Source organism: Phragmites australis, chromosome 2, assembly GCF_958298935.1.
Source record: "Phragmites australis chromosome 2, lpPhrAust1.1, whole genome shotgun sequence".
In the NCBI taxonomy this organism is placed as follows: Eukaryota; Viridiplantae; Streptophyta; class Magnoliopsida; order Poales; family Poaceae; genus Phragmites; species Phragmites australis.
Genome location: NC_084922.1, coordinates 5,724,293 through 5,750,792, shown reverse-complemented (window position 1 = coordinate 5,750,792; position 26,500 = coordinate 5,724,293). Strand labels below are relative to the sequence as shown.

At 43.6% G+C, this 26,500-nt stretch overlaps 3 protein-coding genes across 3 annotated transcripts; all 3 read left to right on the top strand.

The window, feature by feature from the left end:
* Positions 1-954: 954 nt before the first annotated feature.
* LOC133896022 (LEAF RUST 10 DISEASE-RESISTANCE LOCUS RECEPTOR-LIKE PROTEIN KINASE-like 1.2) lies at positions 955-5,083 on the top strand. The gene is made up of 4 exons (XM_062336540.1): positions 955-1,845; positions 3,506-3,538; positions 3,674-3,937; positions 4,006-5,083. The coding sequence occupies exons 1-4, from the start codon at positions 1,122-1,124 to the stop codon at positions 4,926-4,928; spliced, it is 1,944 nt and encodes a 647-aa protein (XP_062192524.1). The 5' UTR covers positions 955-1,121; the 3' UTR covers positions 4,929-5,083.
* A 9,422-nt stretch (positions 5,084-14,505) lies between these two features.
* LOC133896012 (LEAF RUST 10 DISEASE-RESISTANCE LOCUS RECEPTOR-LIKE PROTEIN KINASE-like 1.2) lies at positions 14,506-15,483 on the top strand. The gene has a single exon (XM_062336531.1). The coding sequence runs from the start codon at positions 14,559-14,561 to the stop codon at positions 15,456-15,458; it is 900 nt and encodes a 299-aa protein (XP_062192515.1). The 5' UTR covers positions 14,506-14,558; the 3' UTR covers positions 15,459-15,483.
* Positions 15,484-20,477: 4,994 nt separating this feature from the next.
* On the top strand, positions 20,478-25,844 carry LOC133896002 (LEAF RUST 10 DISEASE-RESISTANCE LOCUS RECEPTOR-LIKE PROTEIN KINASE-like 1.2). Its single transcript, XM_062336523.1, has 4 exons — positions 20,478-21,298; positions 24,012-24,044; positions 24,198-24,452; positions 24,611-25,844. Exons 1-4 carry the CDS (start codon positions 20,620-20,622, stop codon positions 25,531-25,533), a joined length of 1,890 nt encoding a protein of 629 aa, XP_062192507.1. The 5' UTR covers positions 20,478-20,619; the 3' UTR covers positions 25,534-25,844.
* The last annotated feature ends 656 nt before the right edge of the window (positions 25,845-26,500 follow it).

The following is a 26,500-nucleotide window of genomic DNA, read 5'->3' as shown; positions in this document are numbered from 1 at the left end:
TGGTACTATGTTAAGGGTTGTGTTCGAGCCATATTTAAATGGGATGCGTTGCTTTAGGCCCATGTTAGTCCTATGGCAATGCTGGTTCGTATGCGTTATGCCAGTTGCAACCACGATAGTGGTGTTGATCGGTGCATATCGTGTGAATAAAATTGTATAGTTTCTATAGAGTGTAAATATGTTCGAATAATCGTGTCCACGGTCATGAACGATACTATGGTTTAATCTTAATGATTAGCTTAATGGAGTCAGTATTCCTTGACGCGCGAGTAGCCAGTGTGCTCATGTTTTGAAAGTGCAGGTTGTGCGTCTTTTGAGTTAGCGAGGACAGGGTGTCCACCAATTGTAAACTTGGGAATTGGCAGGATGAGTCGTATCTCCTCTAGGGTGCCAACAACCCCTATAATCTTAAACTCAACTCTGTTTTTCTCAACTACTTTTGAGAAGTCTTTGTAAACTGAATCCTGCATCAAAACCGACTTTCCGTAAAACCTAAAGACTTTATGGTATTATCCTTATTCTACCATTTTGCATTTACTTATTTCCTTTGAGGTAAATCTATGTACTCAATCTTACTATATTTATATTCAAATGAACCTGATACTAATTCGTCGAATGTGAAAAGGAAGAGTAGGAAAGATAGGTTTTGTCCGCATTCTAAGTTACATGTAGAGTTGGTCGCTTTCGTTTTAATTTTCTAATATGTTGTATAGCTGTGATGTTTATTTCTATTAAAAAATATGTACGTGCTACTGATCCATAGATTTATACGAGTTGCACGAGAAGACTCAAAAGGAAGGGTTTGACATGCAACGAACCAAGCTCTGCTCGGTTGGTACGCCCGTCACTAAAGAGGCTACCCATCTGTGCTCAACCCTCGACACGCACCCCTTTCTCAAGAATAGCCAACGCCTCCTGGCCCTTCAAAAAGAAAAGAAAAGGAAAATTGGGCCGTCTCGTGGAAACTACCCGGCCGTCGAGAAAGCGAGCGCAAGTGCGCGGCAGAACCCGGGAACAAATTCCAAGTATCTGACTGTGAGACCGCAGGGAGAAACGTCAGTCGCCTCCCTTTTCATCCCCGCGCAGATGCAAACAAGAGCCACCAACTCTCCCTTCTCGCAATGCATCTCGCCGTGCTGCTCCCCATCTCCTCCTTGCTGCGCTTGGCGGTAGCCACCACCAACTGGACCGGCAGCAACGCGAGCTGCGCGCCGGCGAGATGCGGGGACATGATGATCACGTACCCGTTCTCGCTCGGCGGCACGCAGCCGCTGTACTGCGGTTACCCGGCCTTCGAGCTGACTTGCGACGGTGGTCGCGCATACCTCGCAAGAGCGTTCAGGGAGCAACTTTTCCGTGTCGACAGTATCTCCTACGACAACAACTCGCTGGTGGTGACCGTCGAGACGACCTTCGCCGGCGACAAGACATGCCACATCCCGGACTTCAACGTGTCCTCCGGCCTCGCCCTCTTCCCGCTCAACATCAGCCGCACGAACAAGAACCTCACATTCGTGTACAACTGTGAGGTTCCTCGTGGCGAGCAACTGTCACGGCTGTGTGCGAACCACACAATGGGAGCTTACATCTCTGAAAGGCCCGACGGCGAGGGCAGCCGGCCGCAGTGGGTTCAGACGAACTGCAGCTCTGTGAGCGTGCCGGTGCGGGGGTCAGGTCGTGATTACGAGCGATTGATCAGAGAGGGTTTCCTCTTGGAGTGGCCACCGATACGAGACTGCGATGCGTGCACGGGGCGCGGTGGGGAGTGCAGGTTCGTTGAACTTGCGTTCCAGTGCGCCTGCCCCGACGGGCGGCTCTGCTCCAATTCCTCGGCTACTTCTCGAGGTAAGCAGCGTGTGTTACCTCGGGCTGGATTATCTTTGGGAAGCAATACATTGGGATGATCTCACCATATGCTGCCATTTTATTATCTAGCTAGAGCCTGGTCTTTCTCGCGTTCTTGTGATTTTGCATTAAACATGAAGAAGCTCAAAGAACTCCCACAATAACTTCAAGCAAAAGAGATGAAACAGCAAGTTTTGTTCATATACATATGTTGTATGTAAAATTGAGGTTCATTTCACGCGAATAAGATAATAGAATCGACGTTTGCTAATTTTTTCTTCGAATACAAAGGCTGCTAAAACTAAACCGCGGCCTCAAGCTTCAATGGTACTTCCCCTTTGACTGGTCTAGCCAGCACCATCTGAATTTTGATATGGTCAGTTCCTATGCTTAGAACTTTGAACGGCCTCTGAACTTTTTTATTACAAACACACAATTGCACGAGCCCCACCACAAACTCAAACCGAGGACTGTCCGGTTACGCTCAGGAGCCTTAACCACCCGGGCACGTTCGCTGAACCGCCTCTTAATTACTTAGGTTATATATATCGCTAGTGGCAAATTGTTTTGCACTTATGTCTTTAAACTTTAGCAAGGGGCTCTCTCGTGGCAGCAGGAGCCAATCCCTGTGGTCACTGGTCAACGGAGAGCAGCAGCCAGCGGGCCATGCTGCTTCGTCAAGTTGTGCACTCGATTGTGACTTGTGAGGCGCAAGTCGGTTTCCACTCAACCCTTAGTCAGGTGGTTTGGTCCAACCATATTCGATGCCATTCTGACTGATAAATACAATAGACATTTTTCAGAGCAATGATTTGCATAGCACGTAAGACCGTAGATGATGCCTTTTGTAGCAGGAAACGGGGTAACTCATCTGAAGGGGAATCGTACTGGTACTCATAAAGCTTCAGTAATGAGTGTAGTAGATGAGGTGCAGATAGAGAGTGACTCAGGCCTACCTGATCTGCAAGTCTTCTCCCAAGTCTTCTATTGGATAGAGATTACCATTCGTTTCTATTGGATATTTCCTGCCAGGACGATCGCAACAAGTGACCTGTCGTGCAAAGCCGGGTATAGAAATATGCTCTTCTTCTGAACTCCGAAGTCCTCGTGCACAATGTTGTCTTGTTCTCTGAACTTTTGGATGCTTCCTTCTTGCATGTATCACATCACAAGTGAATATTGCAGATTTATCGGCTGCAGTCCCATCTCATCCAGTTGATACCTGTCCAGTAGCTGTCGTGTTTTTGTTATTGTTTTTTGGCTCCCGTCCCTACTTCTGTAAACTATTATCACAAGCTAGTCTTACATTGACAAAGTACCTACTTCAGCAAACGTTATCTGGTGATTATGGTCATGGCCTACTAATACTAAAAATATGAATCAAGAAACTGTCATTCAGTGCAACCATACAAGAGTAGCTCAGAAGATTAGTGTACTTGATTTTTTTACATAAATCTAGCAGACAGTTAGACGTTTTAACATTGATCTGAAAATTAATGGACATGTAACGTTCTTTATCCGGTCGTTCTAAGGAGGATTAAGTAACATATATAATTTTTCTTTCTGATTTTCACGACACTTTATGCTATTGCTTTTTCTTCTGCGAGTAAGTTGGTTTTACATCTTCTGATCAACCTACATTTGCACACAAAACATGCAGAAAGAGGCGGCTTGGGAATCAAAATCGGGGCAGGTAATGACATCTTACTTAACGCTAAACGAAATTTTAGCATTCCCGCAAAAAAAGAAGAAGATATTTTAGTCTACTATATCACAATTCATACCTGACATGATTATTTCTGGGGGTTTCGACCACTTACACAAGCAGGAATCGCAGCAGCTCTGCTGTGTCTGATCATACTTGGCACTGTCTTTCTGTTCACGCTACACAAGCGAAGGAAGACGAAACGATCTGCGTCACTGGCCGGCCTCGTCAGTGAAGGCACGCCGTTGGCATCGCTCAGGAAAGAGTTCAGCATCACCGGCTCGCCCCGTACCCACATCTTCACTTACGAGGAACTCGACGAGGCCACCGACGGGTTCAGCTACGCCCGCGAGCTCGGCGTCGGCGGCTTCGGCATAGTGTACAAAGGTACGTGCATTTTAGCTCTTTGATCGATCCGTTCGGAGTAAAAAAGAAATGGAGTTCGTGCTCTGCAGGGACCCTGCGCGACGGGAGCGTGGTGGCGGTGAAGCGGCTGTACAAGAACAGCTACAAGGGCGTGGAGCAGTTCCTGAACGAGGTAGACATCCTGTCGCGGCTGCGCCACCCCAACCTTGTCACGTTCTACGGCTGCACCTCGCAGGGCAGCTCCCGCGACCGCGACCTCCTCCTCGTCTACGAGTTCGTCCCCAACGGCACGCTCGCCGACCACCTCCACGGCGCGCGCGCGCAGGCGCAGCCCCTCTCGTGGCCCACACGCCTGGGCATCGCCGTCGAGACGGCCAGCGCGCTCGACTACCTCCACGCGGTGGAGCAGCAGGTCGTGCACCGCGACGTCAAGACCAACAACATCCTCCTCGATGACGCGTTCCACGTGAAGGTGGCCGACTTCGGGCTGTCCCGGCTGTTCCCGCCCGACGCCACGCACGTGTCCACCGCGCCGCAGGGCACGCCGGGCTACGTCGACCCCATGTACCACCAGTGCTACCAGCTGACCGACAAGAGCGACGTGTACAGCTTCGGAGTGGTGCTCGTGGAGCTCATCTCCTCCAAGCCGGCGGTGGACATGAACCGGACCGGCGGCGACGTGAACCTGGCCAACATGGCCGTGCACATGATACAGTGCTACGAGATCGACCGGCTGGTGGACCCGCAGCTTGGGTACGGGGCGGACGGCGAGACGAAGCGGACGGTCGATCTCGTCGCCGAGGCGGCGTTCCGGTGCCTGCAGCCGGAGCAGGACGTGAGGCCGCCGATCAGGGAGGTCTTAGACGTGCTGAGAGAGGCTCAGAGTATGGACCAGGCTAGATGTGTCAAGGACGATGACGTGGGGTTGCTGAAGAAGAGCAGGGACGGCTCGCCTGACTCCGTCATGTACCCGTGGATAAGCCCGTACACCACTGCCAATAACAGCAGTTGAGAGTTCAGAAAATATTTTCTGTCAGTGACTTGTGTGCAGAATCTGTAAATTCATAGCCTTATGCTATAGCAATTGGTAACCTGTTGTAAATTGATACATGTGTTCAGGGCCTAATGTTAGTGTCTTTGTCAGGGAGATTGAAGGATTCACGCCAACTATTGAAGCAGCATAGGACCGAGAACGGCAACTAGAGTAGATATATATGGGTGAATATACGTTTAGAAATTTCTTGTGAAATAGATTCTACTTTTTGTTCATCTAAAGCTCATCAAAAAATGCATAAACGGAAGTATAAATTTTAGAGAGACAAAACGAGAAAGAAAATTTTAAGACAACATGACTCTATAGATAGAATATGAATCATAGGCTCTATTTAAGATAATTTTATGTCTTTAGCATAAAAACTTAAAATTTCAACGAAGAAACAAACAGAAAGACAATCACAACTCCCCAAGTTGATACCCTCTTAAATACATGAGTATATGAACGTTTATGCCTTTAGCAACAAGAAAAATAACTTCTCAAAATTGAAAAAATTGTAGCTCAAAGGCAAAAAAACAAAAATCAACAAGAAAATCACAACCGAAAAAAGAAAACTTACAAACTTACAAAAGAACCAATAGAGAGACTAGAGTGAGGGGAATTCAAGCATTTACAAAAATATAAACTTCATTATTCAAAGAGACTAACCCTGTTTTAAGCAGATTACAAAGATTTTTTTCTCAAAAACTCTTAACTATTACATAGGCTAAACACTCATCTTCCTCTTTTCTAAACCCCTAGTACTAGGCTCTTAAATGAGTGACACAAGTGACTCAAATAGCTAGTTTTCAACTCTTCTATAGCCCTACCCCTTTTGAGAGTTTGAAAAATATTTCTGTCAGTGACTTATGTGCAGAATCTGTAAATTTAGGGCCTTATGCTATAGCAATTGGTAACCTGTAAATTGATACATGTGTTCAGGGCCTTATGTTAGTGTCTTTGTCAGGAAGATTGAAGGATTCGCGCACACTACTGAAGCAGGGTAGGATCGAGAAAGGTGATGAGAGGAATTGAATAGGTGCCTTATAAATTTTTTACGAAATAGATAGCTTACTCTTTGATCACCCAACACTCATCAAAAAAACACACAAACTGTATAAACTTTAGAGAGATAAAACGAGAAAGAAAGTTTCAAAACAACATGACTCTATAAATAGAATATAAATCATAGACTCTATTAAAACTATTTCATGTGTCTTTGAGCACAAAAGCTTGAAACTTGAATAAAGAACCAAACAAAAAGACAGTCACCGAAAGAAGCAACTCTCCAAGTTGATGGTCTAGAGATAAGGAGATTTAAGACCCTTTTAAATACATGAGTATATGAACGTTTATACCTCTAACAACAAGAAGAACAACTTTCTAAGTTTGAAAAAATCGCAGCTCAAAGACAAAAAAAAAATCAACAAGAAAATCATAACCAAAAAAGAAAAACTTGCAAATGAAACAATAGAGAGACTAGAATGAGGGAATTCAAGCATATGCAAAAACATAAATTTTATTACTCAAAGAAATCAGCTCTATTTTAAGCAGATTACAAGAATTTTTCTCTAAAAAACTCTCAACTATTACATAGACTAAACACTCATCTTTCTCTCCTCTAAAACCCTAGCACTAGGCTCAAGTGGCTGATTTTCAACTCTCACATAGCCCTATCCCTCTATTTGTAGGCATAGGAAATTTGATCCTTAAGTTTTCTAACTGTTACCAAAATACTCCTCTCTTATAGTACACTCCTATCTACCAGAAATACTTTGCTTCGTCTATCGAACGGTCATAGCATCTTCACAACTTTGCTTCGCATCGACACAAGCTTCACGAAATACATGAGTATATGAACGTTTTGAGGCCCATACTCCTCCAACCCTCCCATAGTTTTGAGGCCCAAATGTGAAACTCTCTGCATGCTTCTCAAAACGTGATTCGCTATTTGCTTACACCTTAAGCAAGCGCTCTAATATCGACACGTGTACTCCATCTTATGATCCTAATCGCCGGCAAGTCTCTCCCTCTCCTGATCTCTCGGGCCGCCTTGTCACTTGCACTGACATCTCGTTCGCTTGACTTTGTCAGCACGTTGTCTTCATCCTCTGTTTCATACTTTGCTTAACCTCAACGTGTACAACTAGGAACACCCTTGACTCTATCCGGTCTCCTTGATCATCCAATACCTAGCACCCACTTAGCCCCGTTCAACACCGGTGACTGCTAAGTTGCATTTATCACCTACACACCATGAGACATGTAAAAACATTTCTCCAACTCTAACTCCAATTAGTCCATAATCAAAATGCTCAAACAAATCTTAAGCAATCCAAAACTCAACAAACTAAATCGATAACCTTGCCAATCATTCATCACATATAAACCAAGACATATTTCAACTTGGTTTCTCAATCTCTCCCTTAAATGAGTGCATTGATAACACCTCAAAGAACAAAGATTTTGGTTTGAAGAAGATAGTCCCATCCAAGTGAAAAAAAAACTCAAGAAATAGCAAAAACATGTCACTTAGCATAAAAAAATTGCATAAGGCCTAAGAGAGGCAAAGACAATCCAAAAACCTCAAAAGATCAATAAAAGCTCAAAAACAAAAAATTAAATGCCCCCTTGATGAATGCATATTTTTCGTTTATGTAAGATTTTTCTTTGATTTGTTGTATTTTTTCATTTCTCTCTCTTTGACAATGCAAACATCAAGGATAAAATATTATGTAATACATGAATATGCAAATCTAATGATCTTTCACAAGTATACCACAAAGCATTTACAAATGCTGGAAGTATCAAAAGGCTATAAAAAGTAGAGGGTGTAGCTCACAATTGCAGAAAGGCTTAAAAAGAGACATTGACACAAGAACATAAAGCTTCACAAGCAAAACTCGAAGAATTAGTTGGCACATTTAATTTTACATAGTCAAATCATGTTCAAAACGACTAGCACATAAGGATTCACTCGTGCCGATGCAATACAAGCATTAAAAACTAGCCAACTTCAATCTCAAACTAGGCAAACAAGTATTCATGACAGTAGGCTTTGCAAATACTCATATATAAAACTAAGACTTAATTAGATCAAGTGATTAAAAACAAAATTGATCTTTTGAGCACATTTCTTTCGTTTTTATCCTCAAGTTACCTCTTAACTTAGTTAGATCAAGTGATTAAAATAAAATTGATCTTTTAAGTATATTTCTTTCATTTTTATCCTTAAGTTATCTTATCCAAGCGAAGTGTCTCGCGACTGGGTACGGCAAACACCTCGAGGCTTCACAAGATTATTCAAACACCTCAAAACAACCGTATTGGATCACATTTTTGCGCAAAAACTTGATTTTCACAAGATTATTTAAATTTCATAAGTTATCAAGTTTTCACAAGATCAAGTCAAGTAGTGTCTTTACGACACAAGTAACATATATTCCCCCAATGTTCTATCATGAGCTAAACATTTGACAAAAATAAAAAATATAGTGCAATATTCCCTAATCCACTGACTTGAATCAAGAAGCCTAGAGCAAGATATTCATCAAACTAGCTTTAACACAAGCATTGACTAAGCCAAAGTAATTACGAAAATAGTGATCAACAATGTAACATTTCATAGTCTATATTATTCATAAAATCACCAAATTTTATTTTAAGTAAAGCTAGCTTACTTGAAATATTTTATATCAAAGTATCAAGAGGAGTCTAAAATTCAAGTGTTAACCCCGCGGAAGCAAATCCTTCCAGCTCAATGGAATATGTGAGATGTACCTCCGAGTAGCCTTTTTAGATGTAGACTTTTCAGAAGTAGCCTTTTCATATGCAAGCTTTTTGAAAGTAGCCTTTTTAGAAGTAGCATTTTCAGTTGATATGACCCCACCTTCCTGCAGAATCAACTACTTTGTAAGGCTGATTTCTGTGGACTTAGTCCATAAGCAAGGACGAATCCGTTGTATAAATAGATGATCTCCTGCCCACTTGTAGAACCACACCAGTAGCTTCAACCTCCAAAACTTGGACAAAAATGGCGTTCGATCCATTCCCCAAGAAATACATGCCGGATACTATGCCTGATGAGGTTGTAGGATGATAAAGTCATTCAAGTTCTTCTACACCTACGGAAAGAGGTTCTTCATGTGCCACAACTACGAGTATGATCCATCGCATGGAAGCATCAATGTCGGCTCCCGCCACCAGGAAACCATTCTGGCCAAACTACTCCAAATACAATTGAGAATTACCGCATAATATTTTTGTCTCCGTTGCAGTTGCCACCACCACTATATGACTTCTTACAGTGGATGGATACTGAGCAGTCCGAAGTGGATGTGTTTCTCCTTCACATTGAGCATCGCACTGCTTGAAAACGCTTTCATAAGATGGAAGTTGATGAGAGGAGGGAGGCAACATGTAAGTGTATTCAGGAGAAACAACAGAAGATGAGGGAGGAGTGTAACTGCATAATGGTGGAGGCCCATGAGGTAGAGGGAGGGGAAGCGTGAGATGGCATGTTAGGCGCGTGAGGCAGGACCGCAATCGGTGAGGAGGGGAAAGTATACATATTGCACTCAGTAGACTATATGTTGTAATCACGTTGTTTACATTCCCTTAAGTTGTTAGGTTTAGACGTGGTACTGATTTAGGTTATAATTATCGTGTATTGTACATGCCAATATCCGTGTATGTCGCAGTTTCTATTAAAATCACCGTGTTCCACTACTGGCTACTGCTCCATCCAAGGCCGGCGATCTGCGGCCTCTGGTGCTCCCCTTCTTACCGCATTCATCCGTAGGTCTGCGCCTCCTCCCTACCGTCCGCGGTTAGCCCCAGGCACAGGCCACTCGCCATGCCGCGAGTAGTGAAGTGCACAAGGCACACACATCAGGTAAACAAATTGAACCCAATTTAATTTTAACTGCTGATAGTGATAGTTGTGAAATAGTAGAAGGCCACTCATAATTCCTGAAAACTAATTTCAATTGCATATTGTAGGATGAAGAGGTATTATAAGAAAGATGTTGGCCAAAGTGGCGTGTAGACATATCGGTGATATTTTGGTTGATCAAATCTTCTTTATTTGGTATTTATCTACTGGAATTTTCTTTTGCATGCCGTTTGAGCATTTTACCTTAATATTATTAGTTGTGTTACTTATTATGTCTATTACATCATTTACTTTACTTTAGAGCTAGTGAGATTTCTAGACTTCCATTACTTAGCCCCCTCCCGTCAATCCCATACACACGCTCCATTCTTAGATCCGTCTTTCACATTTGAAGATCACAAATGTTCAAGACACGGAAACTACCTTTTGTTGTGGCGGTAGAGTGTGTAAGGGTACTATTCCACCCACTAGGATTTAAATCATATTATAATGCTCACGATTTACATATACACGAGTGTTTTCAGCGATATTAACTATATGCGTGTAATAGAGATGTACTCGTGTGTGCATATGTGTCGCCTTGTAATAAAAAGAGTTCAACATATGGTTGGTGGCTCTTCTGTTAGTACGGATTGGATCGGTCAAGGCTAAGAAATCTGATCTATATTCGTCTGTGTTTTTTTAAGCATCGGATCCCTTTATTCCGGGGTTTTCTTTAAAAACCTTTTAACAAGAGTATAAACCCAGGATTCGAATCTCGAACCGTTAAAAACGTGCCCTTACATCTTATCAGTGAGCCATGTGCCCGTTTGCACATTCGTCTGCGTTTATGGCCTACGAGACCTAAAGTCGTTCTGGGGCCATTCAGTACAGCAATCGGGTGTTTCGTGAGGGACCATGTCGCAGTAACATTTAGAAGTTGGAGAGGCAGGCAAGATGACAGGTGGGTGGTTTCCGATAACATCAAGGAACTTATGTGGGGCAAGTTAGTGGTAAAGTTCGAATACCCTGAATGATGCAATATGTCCAAATTGAAAAGCCATGTCATAACAACAAGGGGTATCATGTTCAGGAATTTTAAGGGAAAGCTATGGAGAAATTATTACTTGAAGGGCCAAACACCGAAATGGGATGATTATCCGACGGTGGAACCATTTTGGAATAATTTCATGGAGCACAGATGGTCAGAGGAAGCACAACGGCTAAGTGAGTCAAACAAGGCCAACTCCCACAAGAACTTGTACCCCCACAGAACTAGCTCGCGGGGGTACATGAGGAAAATTGACAAGTTGGAAGAGATCAAAAAACAAGTAACCCACAGTGGTTCCATACCTCAGACGACCGATTGGATTGAACTAGTCTGATTGGCGCGTTTACGCCGCGCCCATTTTTATTTTGCTGTGTAGAGCACGATAAAAGAAGACTAAAAAATTAAGTTCATAAATTTTGTACATTTCAATATTTATTTATGAAATTATTAATGTTAAACATATTAAATTAATTATAGAGAAAACAATAGTACTTTTATACACGCACATAGTTTTAACATGTAGCTGAAACTAATACTAACCTAAAAAAATTTGTTTCATATTTTTTTGAGTTTTAGATATTTTTATTTACATTTTAGATTTTTTCAGCCGATTTATTAATGTAACTGTCAGTGAATCAGGAACCGGAGGTCCCCGAATCCCGAGGCCAGGCTAGCAATCCGCCACGTGATGCCATCCCGCGGGGTCGTCTCCGCAAGGCAAAAACGATTAAATCCCGGGAGAGGGCGCTCGGGGCCACAGTCAGTGGTCCCCTAGTACCCAAGTTCCCCGATGATCTGCGAAGTCTAAGTGCCGGGAAGAAAGTGCTCGGAGAGGTATACGGTGACCCCCGAGCACTCGAGTCCCCCGACGACCAGGAAAGCTAAGTACCGGGAGAAGTGTGCCCGCAGTCGCGAGCGGTGGCCCCCTGGGCACCCAAGTATCCCGAGGACCCACTGAAGGAAGTTCCGGGAGAGAGTGCTCGGGGCTGCGTGCAGCGGCCCCCGAGCACTCGGTTTCCCGAGGATCCGTACAAGCATGCCCGGGAGAGAGTGCTCGGTGAGGTGAACAGTAACCCCCGAGCACTCGGTTCCCCGAGGACCAAGAAAGGGCATTCTCGGGAGAGAGTGCTCGGGGAGGTGAACTGTGACCCCCCGAGCATTCGGTTCCCCGACGACCCAGGAAGCCCCCTGACAGTGGCTCCCACAGGGGCCCACTGATGAGGTGTCAGCCAGTCAAAGGCCCGAGGCTGCATTTAAGAGCGCGCGTGGCCTGTCACCTCCAACTGCTCCCGCCACGCTCGGTGTCAGTTCCTGCCACATTCTGGCAGAAGGGCGTGGAGACATTAAATGCACGGGTCCCATCCCGTGTCATCCGGCACGTCTCGGGATAACGTCGTGAGGGCCGAGGCGTTCCGTCTGCCGTGCTGCTGTGGCAGAAGAACAAGACAGGACGGGCACGCCGGGCCGCTCTGCGGCTGCCCGGTGGGCCCTCTCCACGGCACCCGTTGCCAGTGCATTTATGGTGACGGATGACCGGGCGCGGGGCGCTTTTTCCACCCCCGGTCACTTCGCACAGAGGCTATGATGACGCCCTTTCCATTTATGATGCCTTGGAACTCGTGCCCTCCCATTCGGGGCGTGCTACTGCTGGTGGGTATTTAAAGCAGCCGGCAGCACGGACAAAGACAGGCGCAAAAAAACTATGAACAAGCTCGACAAGTTAGACAATCTCTCGGAAGTGGGAAAATCCCAGAAGAAGTGAGTAGAGAAGAGTAGAGAAGATCGACAAGCCTAAGAGTACCCAAAGCCAGCAGATACACACAGACCGAAGAACAAGGAGCCCCAGGCTCTAGGATAGACACACATTCTTGTAACCAGCAACATCCTTGAGGGACATTCTCAGGGCATTTATAGTATCTATACAGGAGTAGGGTGTTGCGCCTCCGTGCGGCTCGAACCTGTCTAAACCCCAGTGCATTTACTTCGTTCCGCACTAGATCATTCCACCCGCCAGCCATCGCATTTATACCCATTTATTTCTCCGGCAAACATATTCAGGATCATCCCCCAGCCGAATATCTAAAAAGGGGTCCCTCAGGATCCCTGCGACAGGAGTTAACCCTCCGACAGTAATTAATATTCATTTAGATATTTTTCTAGAATTTCTAGAAAAAGAAAATTACATATATATATATATATATGTATGTATATACATATACATGTATACCTATATGTATATATGTACATATGTATACTTATACATATATACCTTATACGTATATACACATATACATACATAGAGCCCATTGCTACAATAGCAGGAGTCCTGACAGGAAGGAAATTGTATAAGGACGGGTCCTCCGTGGAGACCCTCGTCGCTGCTCGACACGCGTCTGCCCACGCGCGCGCCGATGCACGCGCGCGTCGTCCGATCGCGGCATGAATGACGCGGATGAAGGTCTCACGCGGGTTATCTGAGAGCGGGCCTTATACAATTTCCTTCCGTCCTGATAGGGCACCGATTTCATCTCCGTTAAGATATAGTATTGATTAAGTGATGTGTGCGCATGTCACGTGGTAATCGCAAAAAAAAGGGTTCAGGGTACGGTAGGTGGCTCTTGTGCTCATATATGGATTGGGTCGTTCCAGGCTAGGAAATGTGATCCACATCCGTCTGCGTCTATGGCCCACTCAGTGTACCAAACGTGAGAAGTCGTATATGCGTGGGTGTATTATGTGGTAGCCTGGTCCAACAGTAACAACAGTTATAGGTGAGCCGGTGTGACCTCACGCATCGGACCAGTTATTAGTGAAGCTTTCTTTTTTCTTTCCAACTCGTTTGGGGAAACAGATTCGAAACGTTCGCTGCGAAATTTCGATTCGGTTGCCTGCTACTCCACTTGCATAGACTGAAAAACTGCAACGCGATGCTCGAAGACTTAACATGTAAGCATACATATCCCGGTCTCAAGCACTCGTCGGCATCGCCGTGTGTTCTAGTTCCACCATTCCACGTACTCTTCAATCTTTTCACCCTCACTCGTCTGTGATCGACAAATGTAACGCGTATAATCTCGAGAATAATCCACTTCCCACTCTATTTTTTTTCTTTTGCCCTGATTTCATACTCAGTCATCAGCGTGGACTAAGCACGTTTTCTTCTGGGGTAGGTAACGAAATTTTCACAACCAGAGAACGTGTATGGAGCACAAAGCACAATGGCAAGAAACAAGAGTGTGGCCAAGTCTATCAGGATTCGATAAAAATAGTCTTCAATGAAGGCTCCAAATAAAGAGTTCTGGTTTAAAAAAAAAAATCACCAGGTGAGGCCCTATAGCAAGGGGGCCCGCTGGCATGCACATCAGCAATTCCTGCTCAAAGCCTCCGGCGTCTGAGTCTTTGGAATCTTGCAGTCAGCGAAGAGGAATTTGGATTTTTACCACCCTAAAGAGTAGACTTTGCAGATTTGCCACTCCAAGCATTGGCTTCGCGCAATTACCCTTCAGAAATTCCTCGTCAGTCAAACTCGGAGACCAAGATCTGTCAACACATTCGGCAACTCCTTTCGCGCCTTCCGGTCTAATTTATCTGGTCCGCTGCATGCATCACCTTCTTCTCCGTGTTCTTCCCAAATCTTCTCCTCCTCGACCTCGAGCATCCCCTAGTATTCACTTCTGTCGCGAAGATGTGTGCGTTTCCTGTTCTTTCGGCCACCCTGCTCTGCCCAGCCATACTACTGCTCACTGTGCTAGCCAATCCCATAACAGGTGTCGCCCTGAACACGGCGAAGGCGACTCACTGCGCGCCGGCGCTGTGCGGCCGCCTCACCATCGCCTACCCGTTCTGGCTCGCCGGCACGCATCCGCCCGAGTGTGGCTACCAGGCCTTCCAGGTTGCATGCGCCGAGGGCAACGCTTCCCTCGAGAACTCGCTCTGGACGTACCAGATCCTGGATATCTTCTACAAAAACAGCTCGTTCAGAGTCACCAACGTCGACCTGTTGGACGGCACTTGCGACGTCGAGAATTTCGTCAACGCCTCCTCCGACCTTGGCCTCGCGCCGTTCAAGATTAGCCCGAAGAACCACGAGCTGTTCTTTCTCTACGACTGCAACCAGCAGGCACGACGGCAGCCTCGTTCTTGGGCGCCCGTGAGCTGTGCTGATTACTCGTCCAACTCGTTTGCCTGGCTTGCTGGGCAGTACAGGCCCGAGGGTACTTGGACGCCGCTGCCGGGGAACTGCACCGTGTCGATGATGCCGGTGCTGGCATACGAGTTTGCAACGGGTGCAGACTATGAGCGGCTAATGAAGGGCGGGTTTCTGCTTGAGTACACGGCTGTGGACTGCAAGGATTGCATGGCGAGCGGCGGCCGGTGCAGGATCGATGTCAGCGACGATGTGTTCGAGTGCCACTGCTCCGACGGTGTGTACCCGGTGATCTGCGGTGAGCTTTCCAATGCTTATAATTTCGTGCTTTATTTTATTTCTCTACTGTTTCCTTCGTTTTGGTTTGCCTTTGCTATACGTATACCCGACTCGAAACTAAATTTGGTGTCATTGCACAATGTCAATGGAATTCATTAGTTGCATTTTCAGCTTTAAGGCAAGCTAGCCATCATTCCATCAACACGATAAATCTCAAATCAAGCTAGCTGCCAAAACTCTAAAATGTTAAAGGAATCTTCAAGGTCACTGGACTTAGGTAATAGCTGAGAGAGAGAGAGAGAGAGAGAGAGAGAGAGAGAGAGAGAGAGAGAGAGAGAGAGAGAGAGAGAGAGAGAGAGAGAGAGAGAGAGAGAAACCCAGGAACTTCTAGTATGCAGATACAGTGTGTACAATGCATAGTTTCTACCATGTGTTTGCACAACTCCATTGTTGTAAAAGTATTTAAGTGACACATAACCTGATTATCAAAGGCCAAGTAAAATGTTTTCTAGATTTTCTGCGTACTCTTTAGTTAATAGTATGGACTAATTTGCATCACCAGACAAGTACTAGTAATAGTGTAGATCCTCCTCCTCTTCTCTTAGTTAATAAAACTTTTTAGGAATTATTATTTTTCTTAACGAATTATTGTGGGTACTTTGAGCCCTCAAGGTGTATTTAGTCTCACCAGCTGTCTGCATCTACAAAAATCATCTTGTGTAACTAATTCACAGAGATACCATTGGTCATATTGTTTTAGTGAATATCACAAAACTACACTTTCTTTAAACTATCACAAAACTACATTTTTCCTTCCTATTTCATAAAATCACACTTAATTTGTATCACTTTATCATAAAACTACAATTCTTTTGATTTAACTATTACAAAACTATATTTTCCCCCTCCTATTTCACAAAATCACACTATTTTGTATCACTTTATCACAAAACTACACTTATGTTACTATGAACATATCTGACAAGATGGACTCACACGTCATACTTACAGGCTTCAGCTCTCACCGTTTACTAACATGACCGACTACGGTATGTCATAATTGCTTACCAAGTTAGCAAATCCTACGTGGTATTTGGACTCCTTCTTTTGAAAGCTTTCGATTTGGAGCGAGTTGAATTCCTAGGCGCGAAAAATTAGCGCTGGTGAGGGTTGGCGTGATACTATTTAGCCACCCAAATGGTGATATGCCAACCCCCACCAGCGTCATTTGGGCAGTTGGTCTACGTCCTGCCGCCAGGCTCCTGCGCTCCATCGCCACCGGGATGTGCACCATCAGTCGGCGTGATGTGCGGTCGGGAACTTTGGATGGGTCTTGGATGGATGGTCAGGGCTTCGCGATGGGCCGCGGCGGCCGTCGTAGTGGCTTGACCTTCCCCACGACTGCTTTGCGCGTGTTAGCCGCTTGCTATTGTGGCTGCCGGTCTCCATGGCTATGTTACCACCCCTGTCTCTCCATCACTCAAGCTCCTACCCTTGTCGGACTTGTCTATTCCCCCAGATCTGGCCCGCGAGGAGCCTTTCGATGTGCGGCAAGCTCTAGGGTGGTGTGCTCTCGTGAAGACGATGGCAACAGTAGTGGTGGTGTGCCCATTGTTGGGCTATCTTCATAGTGGGTGGGATGGGGGAGTCTAGGGCGAAAGTCTAACCTGGTTTTGCTAGTGATAATGATGGTGACCCACCGTCCCCCTCCACGGAGGCGTCTGTCGATGGGGCTTCTCTTCCACCTCAAATGAGCCATTTCGGGTGAAAACCCAGTCTATGCTTTGGACCGGCAATGGCGGCACCATTGGCGTCGTGTCCTTCTTGGAGGTATTGTCTTGGAGGACTCTCACTGTGATTTTGGTGGCTGTCGACTTGGGTCCTGTACGGTTGGGATCGACGATGAAGTTTGTTCACAAACAACCTCGTTAAGGGCTTGTTGCGATGTGGTTAGGGTTTTTCATGGGAAGTCGGAGCTACTGTGCTGCTAACGCAGCTTGACAACGATGACTCATGTCGGACCCCTTCAATTGTGTTTGTTCGGGTGTGTGGTAGTACGCCGATTTGGTTTTTGTCATTCCCATAGTTGGGGTCTTTGCCAATTTCCCCTAATTAACCGTACGGTTGTATGGTTTTCGAACCCAATTTACCTCATAAACCGAGTCAATTCTTTTCTTAATAAAATAGGCAAATCTTATGCCATCGTTTGAAAAAAAAATCTTTAGTCTGTTCCAAGGGAAAGAAATTCCGTGCATTTGTGATGGATAATTCACTTCCCTATGGTACGTTGTTCCATTTTTTACTTTTGTGACGTGGAAGACCCTGCCACACAAAATGACAAGTCATGGCAGCTGACTCAATCTCCCAGCTGACTCAATCTTCATCGTCAATCGCAACAAATAACGACAATGAAAGGCCCAACCGAACCTTGGGGTATTTGTCATCGATCATTGCATTTTTTACTTTGTAGAAAAAGTCAAATCAAAGAAATGGCGACTGGTCTAATTTTTCAGACACCTGTTCATCTTCATCTCCCCTGTTTTGTTTGACAATCTGATCACAAAAATCACATTTCTCCCCTGTGCTCTTTGACTCCAACTCTTTCTCTCTGTCATGTACTATTTCTTCCAATCCCGCTCGCTGATTGGCACATTAGTATATCTAACAAACTACAAATGCAGTCGTTGTGTTATTTGAATCTTTCAAACTTTATCTTAGTTTACCATGAAAAGCTCATATCTTTACTATATAAAATATAAATTGATTCTCGTGTCACATCTTACTGTACTCTTCTTCCATCTAATACAAATTTTTAAAATTCAAATAATTTACCCACTTTTGAAATTCACCCGCGTCCTCTAGCCACCCCGTCTCGTAACCGGTTACGGATATAGAATCCGTTTTACTAACAAAAATAAATAAAAATTAAGAAGAAAATTAGTGGATAATCTCATTCTCCTTGTCGAATCACATTTAAAATCAAATTATGGCATCTCTCTCGAATGTATTCATTCGGCGGCTCTCTCATGTCGTATCTATATCTTTATACATTGAGTTTGTGATTGATATTACCATATCTAATATTTATATTTTCGTTACAACATATAGAAACTTAGTTAGAGTTTATGTTTGAGACATGGCAACATAAATTTATTAAAGGGGTATCGACTTATGCGTCTTTCTAGTGAAGTTTGAAGTACGTCGCTCAAATTTTGTGCCATCGCACGACTCACCAGTGGGTAGGGTGATGCCATGTGGATTGGCAAGGCCACATGTGTAGCTGTCGGCATGCATGCGGGGGCACACACACGTAGGAACGAATAGAGGAGCAAATGAGTGACGAAGGAGGAAAAGGAACAAAGTATTTGGCCATGTGGGTCGCTATGGATGGTGGATTTGGCATATCTTTAGGGGAGCCAATTGGTGAACCTCAGGCTACTCATCAACCTTGGCACATTTGCTGTCTTTTTCTAGGGATGGTTTCATCTAAAGTGCAAAGCATATAGTGTTTTTAATTTTATTTTTGAAGAGAATCAGTAAAATCTTATTTATTTGCAAGAAAGATAAAATCTTATTTAAACCACCAAGTATAACAGGGTTGCACTCTTCAGCCTAGCATGCCGTTTTTGCTAACATATAGGGGCCCTAAACATATTATTTGGGAGTTTAAAGATTTTATGGTAATATCAGAACTATGGCTTTGGCTGACAATAACCAAGATTCCACTAGATATTTTCCCCTGCATGGATATGTTCGCACTTATCCAGCAAAAAGCTAATGTTACCTTTGGGAGCAGATTCCTAAGAAATTGACAGAAACACAAATTTGTTTGAGAGAAGATACAAACTATCTCTTTTATTTCCGATGTGCAATCAAAGTTCTCAAACTTCGACTGCAAACGAAGGTAAACATATCTAAATTAACTGGGCAAAAGCAGCACCAATAGAGTGTCATAAAAATCCTTGAATTGTCATATTCTTTCGTAGCTTTTGCCAACATATTCAGGTTGAAATTATAAATCAAAATTTATCCAGTACAATTACAAACAGAGGACATACGGTGGGAAACATAAATTGTGCCGACCACCTTCAAAGTTTACCGTTTAGCATTTATCGGTTTACGTGTGTACGTTCGTTGCCGCTTGCTGATACCAGTCAAGTGTTTGACAAAAAATAGTGAGAGACTATGGTGGGCTTGTTGGCCGACAGGAGCGTGCATTATCCGGAGCTGATCAGGGCGGGCATCCTGGCCAGTCACGTCACTAGAGGATTGATTGGTTGCCCGTACAGACGGTCCTGGCCGACGGGTGTATATAACATAAAACAGAGATGTGTTTATTTATCTATATTTATTGTTCGAATTTGATTTGACGAATGTAGGCTCTTATACCTATTTGTATAGATGGGCACACTTCGTCAACGTCACAAGATCATCTTTATGCGTACAACCAATCACAATATTAACTGTTGCACCCGTTTATACAGTCTTATATTCAGTTAACCAAATAAAAACTCAGCTAAATCTATTCATACACATACAATTAATCAAACACTCTTATTTTCAATAAATATGACTCATCTCAACATATATATATAAAGTTTATACGGACAATACTTTATATGAACAACCAATCACACACTAGTCCACGACAGTCATTGCTTGCCCTGTCCATCGGGCACTTCAAAATTTCCGTGCACGGATGATGATAGCTTGAATGTCTATCCAGTCAAATGTTTGGGTCAGTACATATATGGTATGTTTATTTTCTCGGATCTCTTCCATTCTAACTTAGTGGATGAGTAGAATCTTAAAAAGAAATATATTTGTTTGTCTGTATCCATTGTTGCAGTTTAGCTCGATGGTTGTAAATATACGGTATCATCCTAGCTTGAGAGTAACTTAACTCTGCAACCTGCCCTAGCAGATGCAGACTCTGTATCTGCTCATACAGACAAACCTACTTATTAATATCATAAAATCATCTTCATTCGAGTAACCAATTATAATCTCAACTCCTATATCTTCTCATACGGTTTCAAATTTAATCAACCAAATAAAAACTCAGCTTAATCTGTTCAGATATACAATCAACTAAACACTATTCCTTTTAACAAATATAACTTTCCTTAAACTACTTTTTCTCAACTTGCTTATAGGATACAGCTTTACAAAATCTCATTTGAAAACCAAACTCCCCCACCTATAGGCCCCCTCACCGTCTCCATTTAGTCGGCCACTTGTGCCTTTCTTAGTCGGCCATCTGTGCCGTTCTTCCCATCATCGATCGCCACTGAGATCGTCGAAAACTCCTCATGCTCACATGGCTCCCAACTTGATGCTCTTCTTTGTCTCCTCGGTGTGGGCCGCCTGGACGTGTGCGTTACCGCTGATGCTTGCGACGGCGGCGGACGTGCAACGACGAGAGGACTGCCCGCCGGTGCTATGCGGCAACGTGACCATCTCCTCCCTGTTTGGAGTCGTGCCGGAGCAGGCTACGGTGACCAAGTGCGGCATGCTCGGGTTCCAGGTTCACTGCTCCAACAACACCCCATACCTCGGGTTCTACGAGGGTGCATATTGGTTCCAGATCCTCAACATCTTCTACGACGACGGCTCCTTGCTCATCGTCGATGTCCACAAGCTCCACGACTTCAGTAGCTCCGGCCCCAAAGGCTGCCACGCCCCGACAAACAACAGCACCACCAAGCTTGGTTTTCCATTCTCCATCAGTCCTGTCAATCAGAACCTGATCTTCTACAACTGCACCAAGGCGCCGGCAACGGCGGCGGGTGGGAGGATTGTGGAGACGATATGCCGTAACCACACGTTTGTTCGCGTTGCCGAGCGATACGATGAGTCGGGCAGCTACTTTCTGAAGGGCTGTGATGCTACCATCGTGCCGGTGCTTGCGAGGTCTGGCGAGGCGAACGCGAGCAACTACGAGGAACTAATTAGTGACGGCTTCCTCTTGACATGGCCGCTGCTGCAGCCGATTTCAGGTAAGTTCACTCTTGGAACTAATAAAATTAGCTTAGTCAGAAGTGCGATGAGTTTAGAAATCTGAAATTGTGCGACAAAATAGCCTAGTCAATTCATAGTTCGTTTAACCTACAATGTGAGCGCTATTAACCGACAATGTGAACGCTATTAAGACCAGAAAGACTGATCAGCACGCGCGCGCTGCGCGTGTTGCTCGCGCCTCCCCGCCGGGCCCCACTTCCTATTTTTTGGAAAAAAGAATCTGAAAACTTTTCAAAGTAAACTTTTCTCATTAACTTTTACTCAAAACTTTCCCTCAAAATTTTTCTTATTAACTTGTCCAGAAAATTTATCGGAACAATTTTGTTCGAAAAACTTTTCCAAAAAAGGAAAGTTGTGAGAGGGAAAATTTTCTAAAAATAAAAAGTGGGAGGGGCTATCTGAAAAGTTGCTATGTTGGTAATTGGCGCGCGTGAATTAGAAGACCCGTATTAAGATACTGCAAGTGACATATAGTTGCTATCGAGAATAACACGGCGTGTTTATTGCATTTTGGCATGGTCGTTGTGGATGTTAGGAGGGATATAGAATCGTTGATTGGACAAAGATTATTTTGTTTCGAAATCTAGATTGTTTGCTTCAACTACTTGCAAAGTATTTTCGGTTTGTTCGATTAGTAAAGATATTCCACTGATGGGAAAATTGGAGCCCACTGTATTCTAGTCAAATGCTTGGTTGAAGTATCCAACTAAACTATTTGACAATGATGCCGTACCAATCCATATTCCTATTTTTCTTCTAGTGATAGCTGGCTAGAGAAAAATCGTTCTCGTTTGCCAATCAATGCACTTTATTTTCTAAGCAGATAATTGAATCTCTCCGTTGTGGAATTGGGGTTCTAAAGTTGAATTGAATACTGTAGTAAATTTAAATGGGGAACAGTCACTCCAGTACTGCGAACCATTATCGTGAAGAGCGCACTGATAAATATCTTTCTTTTTTTCTGAACAAAGGAAGAAAGAAACAAAATGGATTAGCATGCATGGCTTGGACACAACTATTTGATTGATTCGATATTCACAAAATTTCATGCTGTTTTTTTCTTGATTGTCTTGTTTGATGTTTCCTCTTATCGCATCGTATTGCTCCTTGATTCCTTTTGTGATCATGACATGCATGTGCTATTTTCTTCCATCAAACTTTTCTTGGGATTTTATGCAAGCCAGTATGCATGGGAACTTTCTAAGCTACGAACTTTCTTGGACTATTTTCTTATTCTTATTTCATATACCTAACTGCATCCTTGGCTAATGTAGTGAACAAAGTAATCAATAGCTAGTTAGACCAAGACCCTTGACTTAGCTGGCCAATCCGGTTTCTAGATTGATTTCAATCCCCTTCCACGTTCATCTTACAAATTTGTCTCCGTGCATCAATTTCTAGAATATTGCTCTCCCTTTTAGGCTCTTTTGAAGTCAGAAAGTTTACCCTCAAATCTTCACTCTTTATGTTTTTAACTTTTCTGCCAGTTGCTGGTGAAAATATAGATAGTTTGGGCCATGGACCATTACTATTTAGCACTCTTTATGTTTTTAACTTTTCTGCCAGTTGCTGGTGAAAATATAGATAGTTTGGGCCATGGACCATTACTATTTAGCATTCTTTATGTTTTTAACTTTTCTGCCAGTTGCTGGTGAAAATATAGATAGTTTGGGCCATGGACCACTACTATTTAGACAAAGTCAAATTCAATGGCAACAAGCCAATAATAATGCAAGAAAGTTTCATCAGATGAGGCACAGAGTTACTGCTGTCCAACCTTTCTACTAGATCATTTAACCTGTCCCAGTTGTGCTCAGATCATGGTTCTTTGTCTTATCTGAAATGTTTTTTAAACAGACATTGTTCCTATTTTCAGTTTAAATTGGTGAAAACTATGTGTAGATTTATTAGATTCCCTTCTTTACAGCCAATATGATCACATAATGTATATGAACATGCAATTTTGACGTCATCATCATGGTCCAGAAGTCAGTATTATTATTTCTAGCAAGATGATACATAGGAAAGCTCCTTGTTATGATACAACCTTCAATTGAAAATCTGAAATCCAGCTGTTGATGGGCTTTCTTTGTGCTGCTATTTTCAACTTTACACCTTCAATCTCTTACTGTGATGATTCAAACCTAGACACTTCAGCCAGTTTTAAGTAGTAAAATAAGCAGTCTTCAGCTTTTCCATAAGCTTTCTGGAGATCAGAGGAATTTTCAATACAGGAATATGCGGCCTGCTCTGATAATCAGCCATCCTATATCGAAGGTGGAAAATGGTGATTGGGCCGCACCAATATGTAATATTTGCTAGTACATCTATGGCTTACAGACTGATGTTCCCATGCCACACAGAGATGCAAAAATGTCAAGACAGGAAATGCAATGGTCACTAATTGCTGGAAACCAAATGATGAGGAGCATCTCTGTGTTTAGACATACACTTCTTATCTTTTTCTAGTTGGTTTCTTTTTTCCTTTTTTTTTCAGGCTTTATTCTGCTCATACATACTGTCATATCTTATCTGCCAGTCATGAATGAAGTTCAACTATAGACTAAAGCTGGCAAAGTTTTCATAACAAGACTAATTTAGACCACATAATGTTCTTTATGTTTCTTGAGTGACTACTATAATGTTTCATTACATCTTAAATGGCAATTCACAGTGACTGTTCTTATGCAGGAGAAAAGATGGACACAAAGATAATTGGAATTGGTGAGTATCAACCCGCAAGCTGCATTGCTTATCTATTATATTGGTTCTCATTTCCTGCACTACCCAAATTTTGAAGCATCCTATGTTGCATAATCTGTAGGATCAATTGGTTACCGCATATTGCTAATGTTGTTGCACTGTCATCGTGGGCAGCATGTGGAGCAGGAGCGGGTGGTATATTGGTAGTATGCTTCCTCCTTTTTGTCTGGCACACGCGCAAGAGAAGGGAACAAGCTAGAGCTCCAAATGACCTCATGCGTAATGGATCTTCAATGCAATCATACAGCAAAGATCTTGAGTTGGGTGGCTCTCCCCATATTTTCACTTATGACGAACTTGAAGAAGCTACTGATGGATTTAGTGCCTCGAGGGAACTTGGTGATGGTGGTTTTGGAACTGTTTACAAAGGTAGGAAAATATGTTTGCAGAAATCCCTTGTCTATAGTAACCCTGCATCTCATCATTTCTGCATTTACATGTGAAATTGCAAATGATAGGAGCTCCGCGCAATTATTAATATGTTCATATTGACTTTGCAATGACAAGGTGACCTTTTTGTCCTTCAGGAAAACTCGGGGATGGGAGAGTAGTTGCAGTGAAGCGCCTTTACAAAAACAATTACAAACGGGTTGAACAATTCGTAAATGAGGTACACATCTTGTCCCGTCTACTCCACCAGAACCTTGTCATCCTATATGGATGCACATCTCGTAGCAGCCGTGACCTTCTGCTGGTGTACGAGTTCATCCCTAATGGGACAGTTGCAGACCATCTTCATGGACCCCGTGCAGCCGAACGAGGTCTTACATGGCCTGTAAGGATGAACATTGCCATAGAAACAGCTGAAGCGCTGGCATACCTCCATGCAGTCGAAATCATACACCGTGATGTTAAGAGCAACAACATATTGCTGGACAACGGCTTCCATGTCAAAGTCGCCGACTTTGGGTTATCGCGTTTGTACCCTCTTGAGGTCACCCATGTCTCTACAGTTCCACAGGGCACACCAGGCTATGTTGACCCTGTGTACCATCAGTGCTACAAGCTAACTGATAAGAGCGACGTGTACAGCTTCGGTGTTGTGCTGGTAGAGCTAATATCCTCTAAACCAGCTGTGGATATGAGCAGGAGCCACAGTGAGATAAACTTGGCCAACATGGCTCTCAACAGAATTCAGAACAGTGAAGTTGAGCAATTGGTCGACCCCGAGCTCGGCTACGAGACTGACAGCGAAACAAAGAGAAAGATAGATCTTGTCGCCGAGTTGGCTTTTCAGTGCTTGCAGTTAGAAAGGGAGTCGAGGCCATCGATCAAGGAGGTAGTAGAGGCCTTGAACTGTATCAAGAATGGGGAGTGCCCGGCAAAACGGATGGATAGGAACTCATCTCCAAAGGAAGATGCACACTTGCTGAAGAATAGCCTACAGTATTCGCGTGATTCGGTTATCCACGGATTCCATAGTCAATCAACTAACCACTCGGTAGCATAAAATGCTAGTGGATGAGATACTTTTACTGATCTTAAAGAAATGAAGCCCTGTCGGATGAGTTGTATGTAGTTTAGAGATTTGCTAATGAGCTGATTCATCTAGGTAAGTTTTTTTTTTTTTTTACTAATAATGAAGTATAAGCTTATGTTGTACGCATTACTCTGAGCTTGCAAGAAATTCAACAAGTGGGCAAGTAGTGGAGGCAATGTCAAAGTAAACATTGTAATATGTAGTATTCTCATGTTGAAAAAAGAAAGGTAAGCACGATGTTGAACTGAGCAACACGAAACAAAGAAATCCAGTACGTAGTTTAATTGCCTGACGGGCTTGCATTTTGATCCACCAAGTTTCAATTTGTCTTGGCGCCGGCCGGTGCTTTGTGGTCTGTTTGGCACAATCACTTCCGTCTTATATTTTCATTGGCTCCTATCTATACTCACTTTCTGACAGTGGACATAGATTGCTTAACGTGTAAGCCACATGCATGCTCTAGTTGCTGGTACTAACTAATGTACTACAGTATATGTCCTAGACTCGGGATAATTGCTCAGTTATCATTATAAGGAAATGACAATTGCTACTGAGGATAATATGTGAGCCGTCCTGAGTGTATGCATGTAGGACACGTGAAAAATAAGCAATTATCATTTTCTCAAAGTGACCAAAAAAAAAAACGAATGCTCCTAGACTCTTAGTGAGTATCACCAGAGCAGTTCAAATTTGCACCTAGAGGTGGCAGATACTCCATTTATCAGAGAACTACAGGTATGTCTTGTGTTAAAAGGTTTTAACCTGTATCTGTACGATACATAGAAGTAGATCCGCATATGCGTACCTGAATCGGACGCAACCAGCCGTCTCGCCATAAGGCAATCGCGTCGTCGCTCGCTGATCGCGCAAGCCGGCAGTGCGCAGGTTGCCGCCGGTCTCTCTCGGGCTGCGAATGGGATCGCCCTCCTCTGCCCTT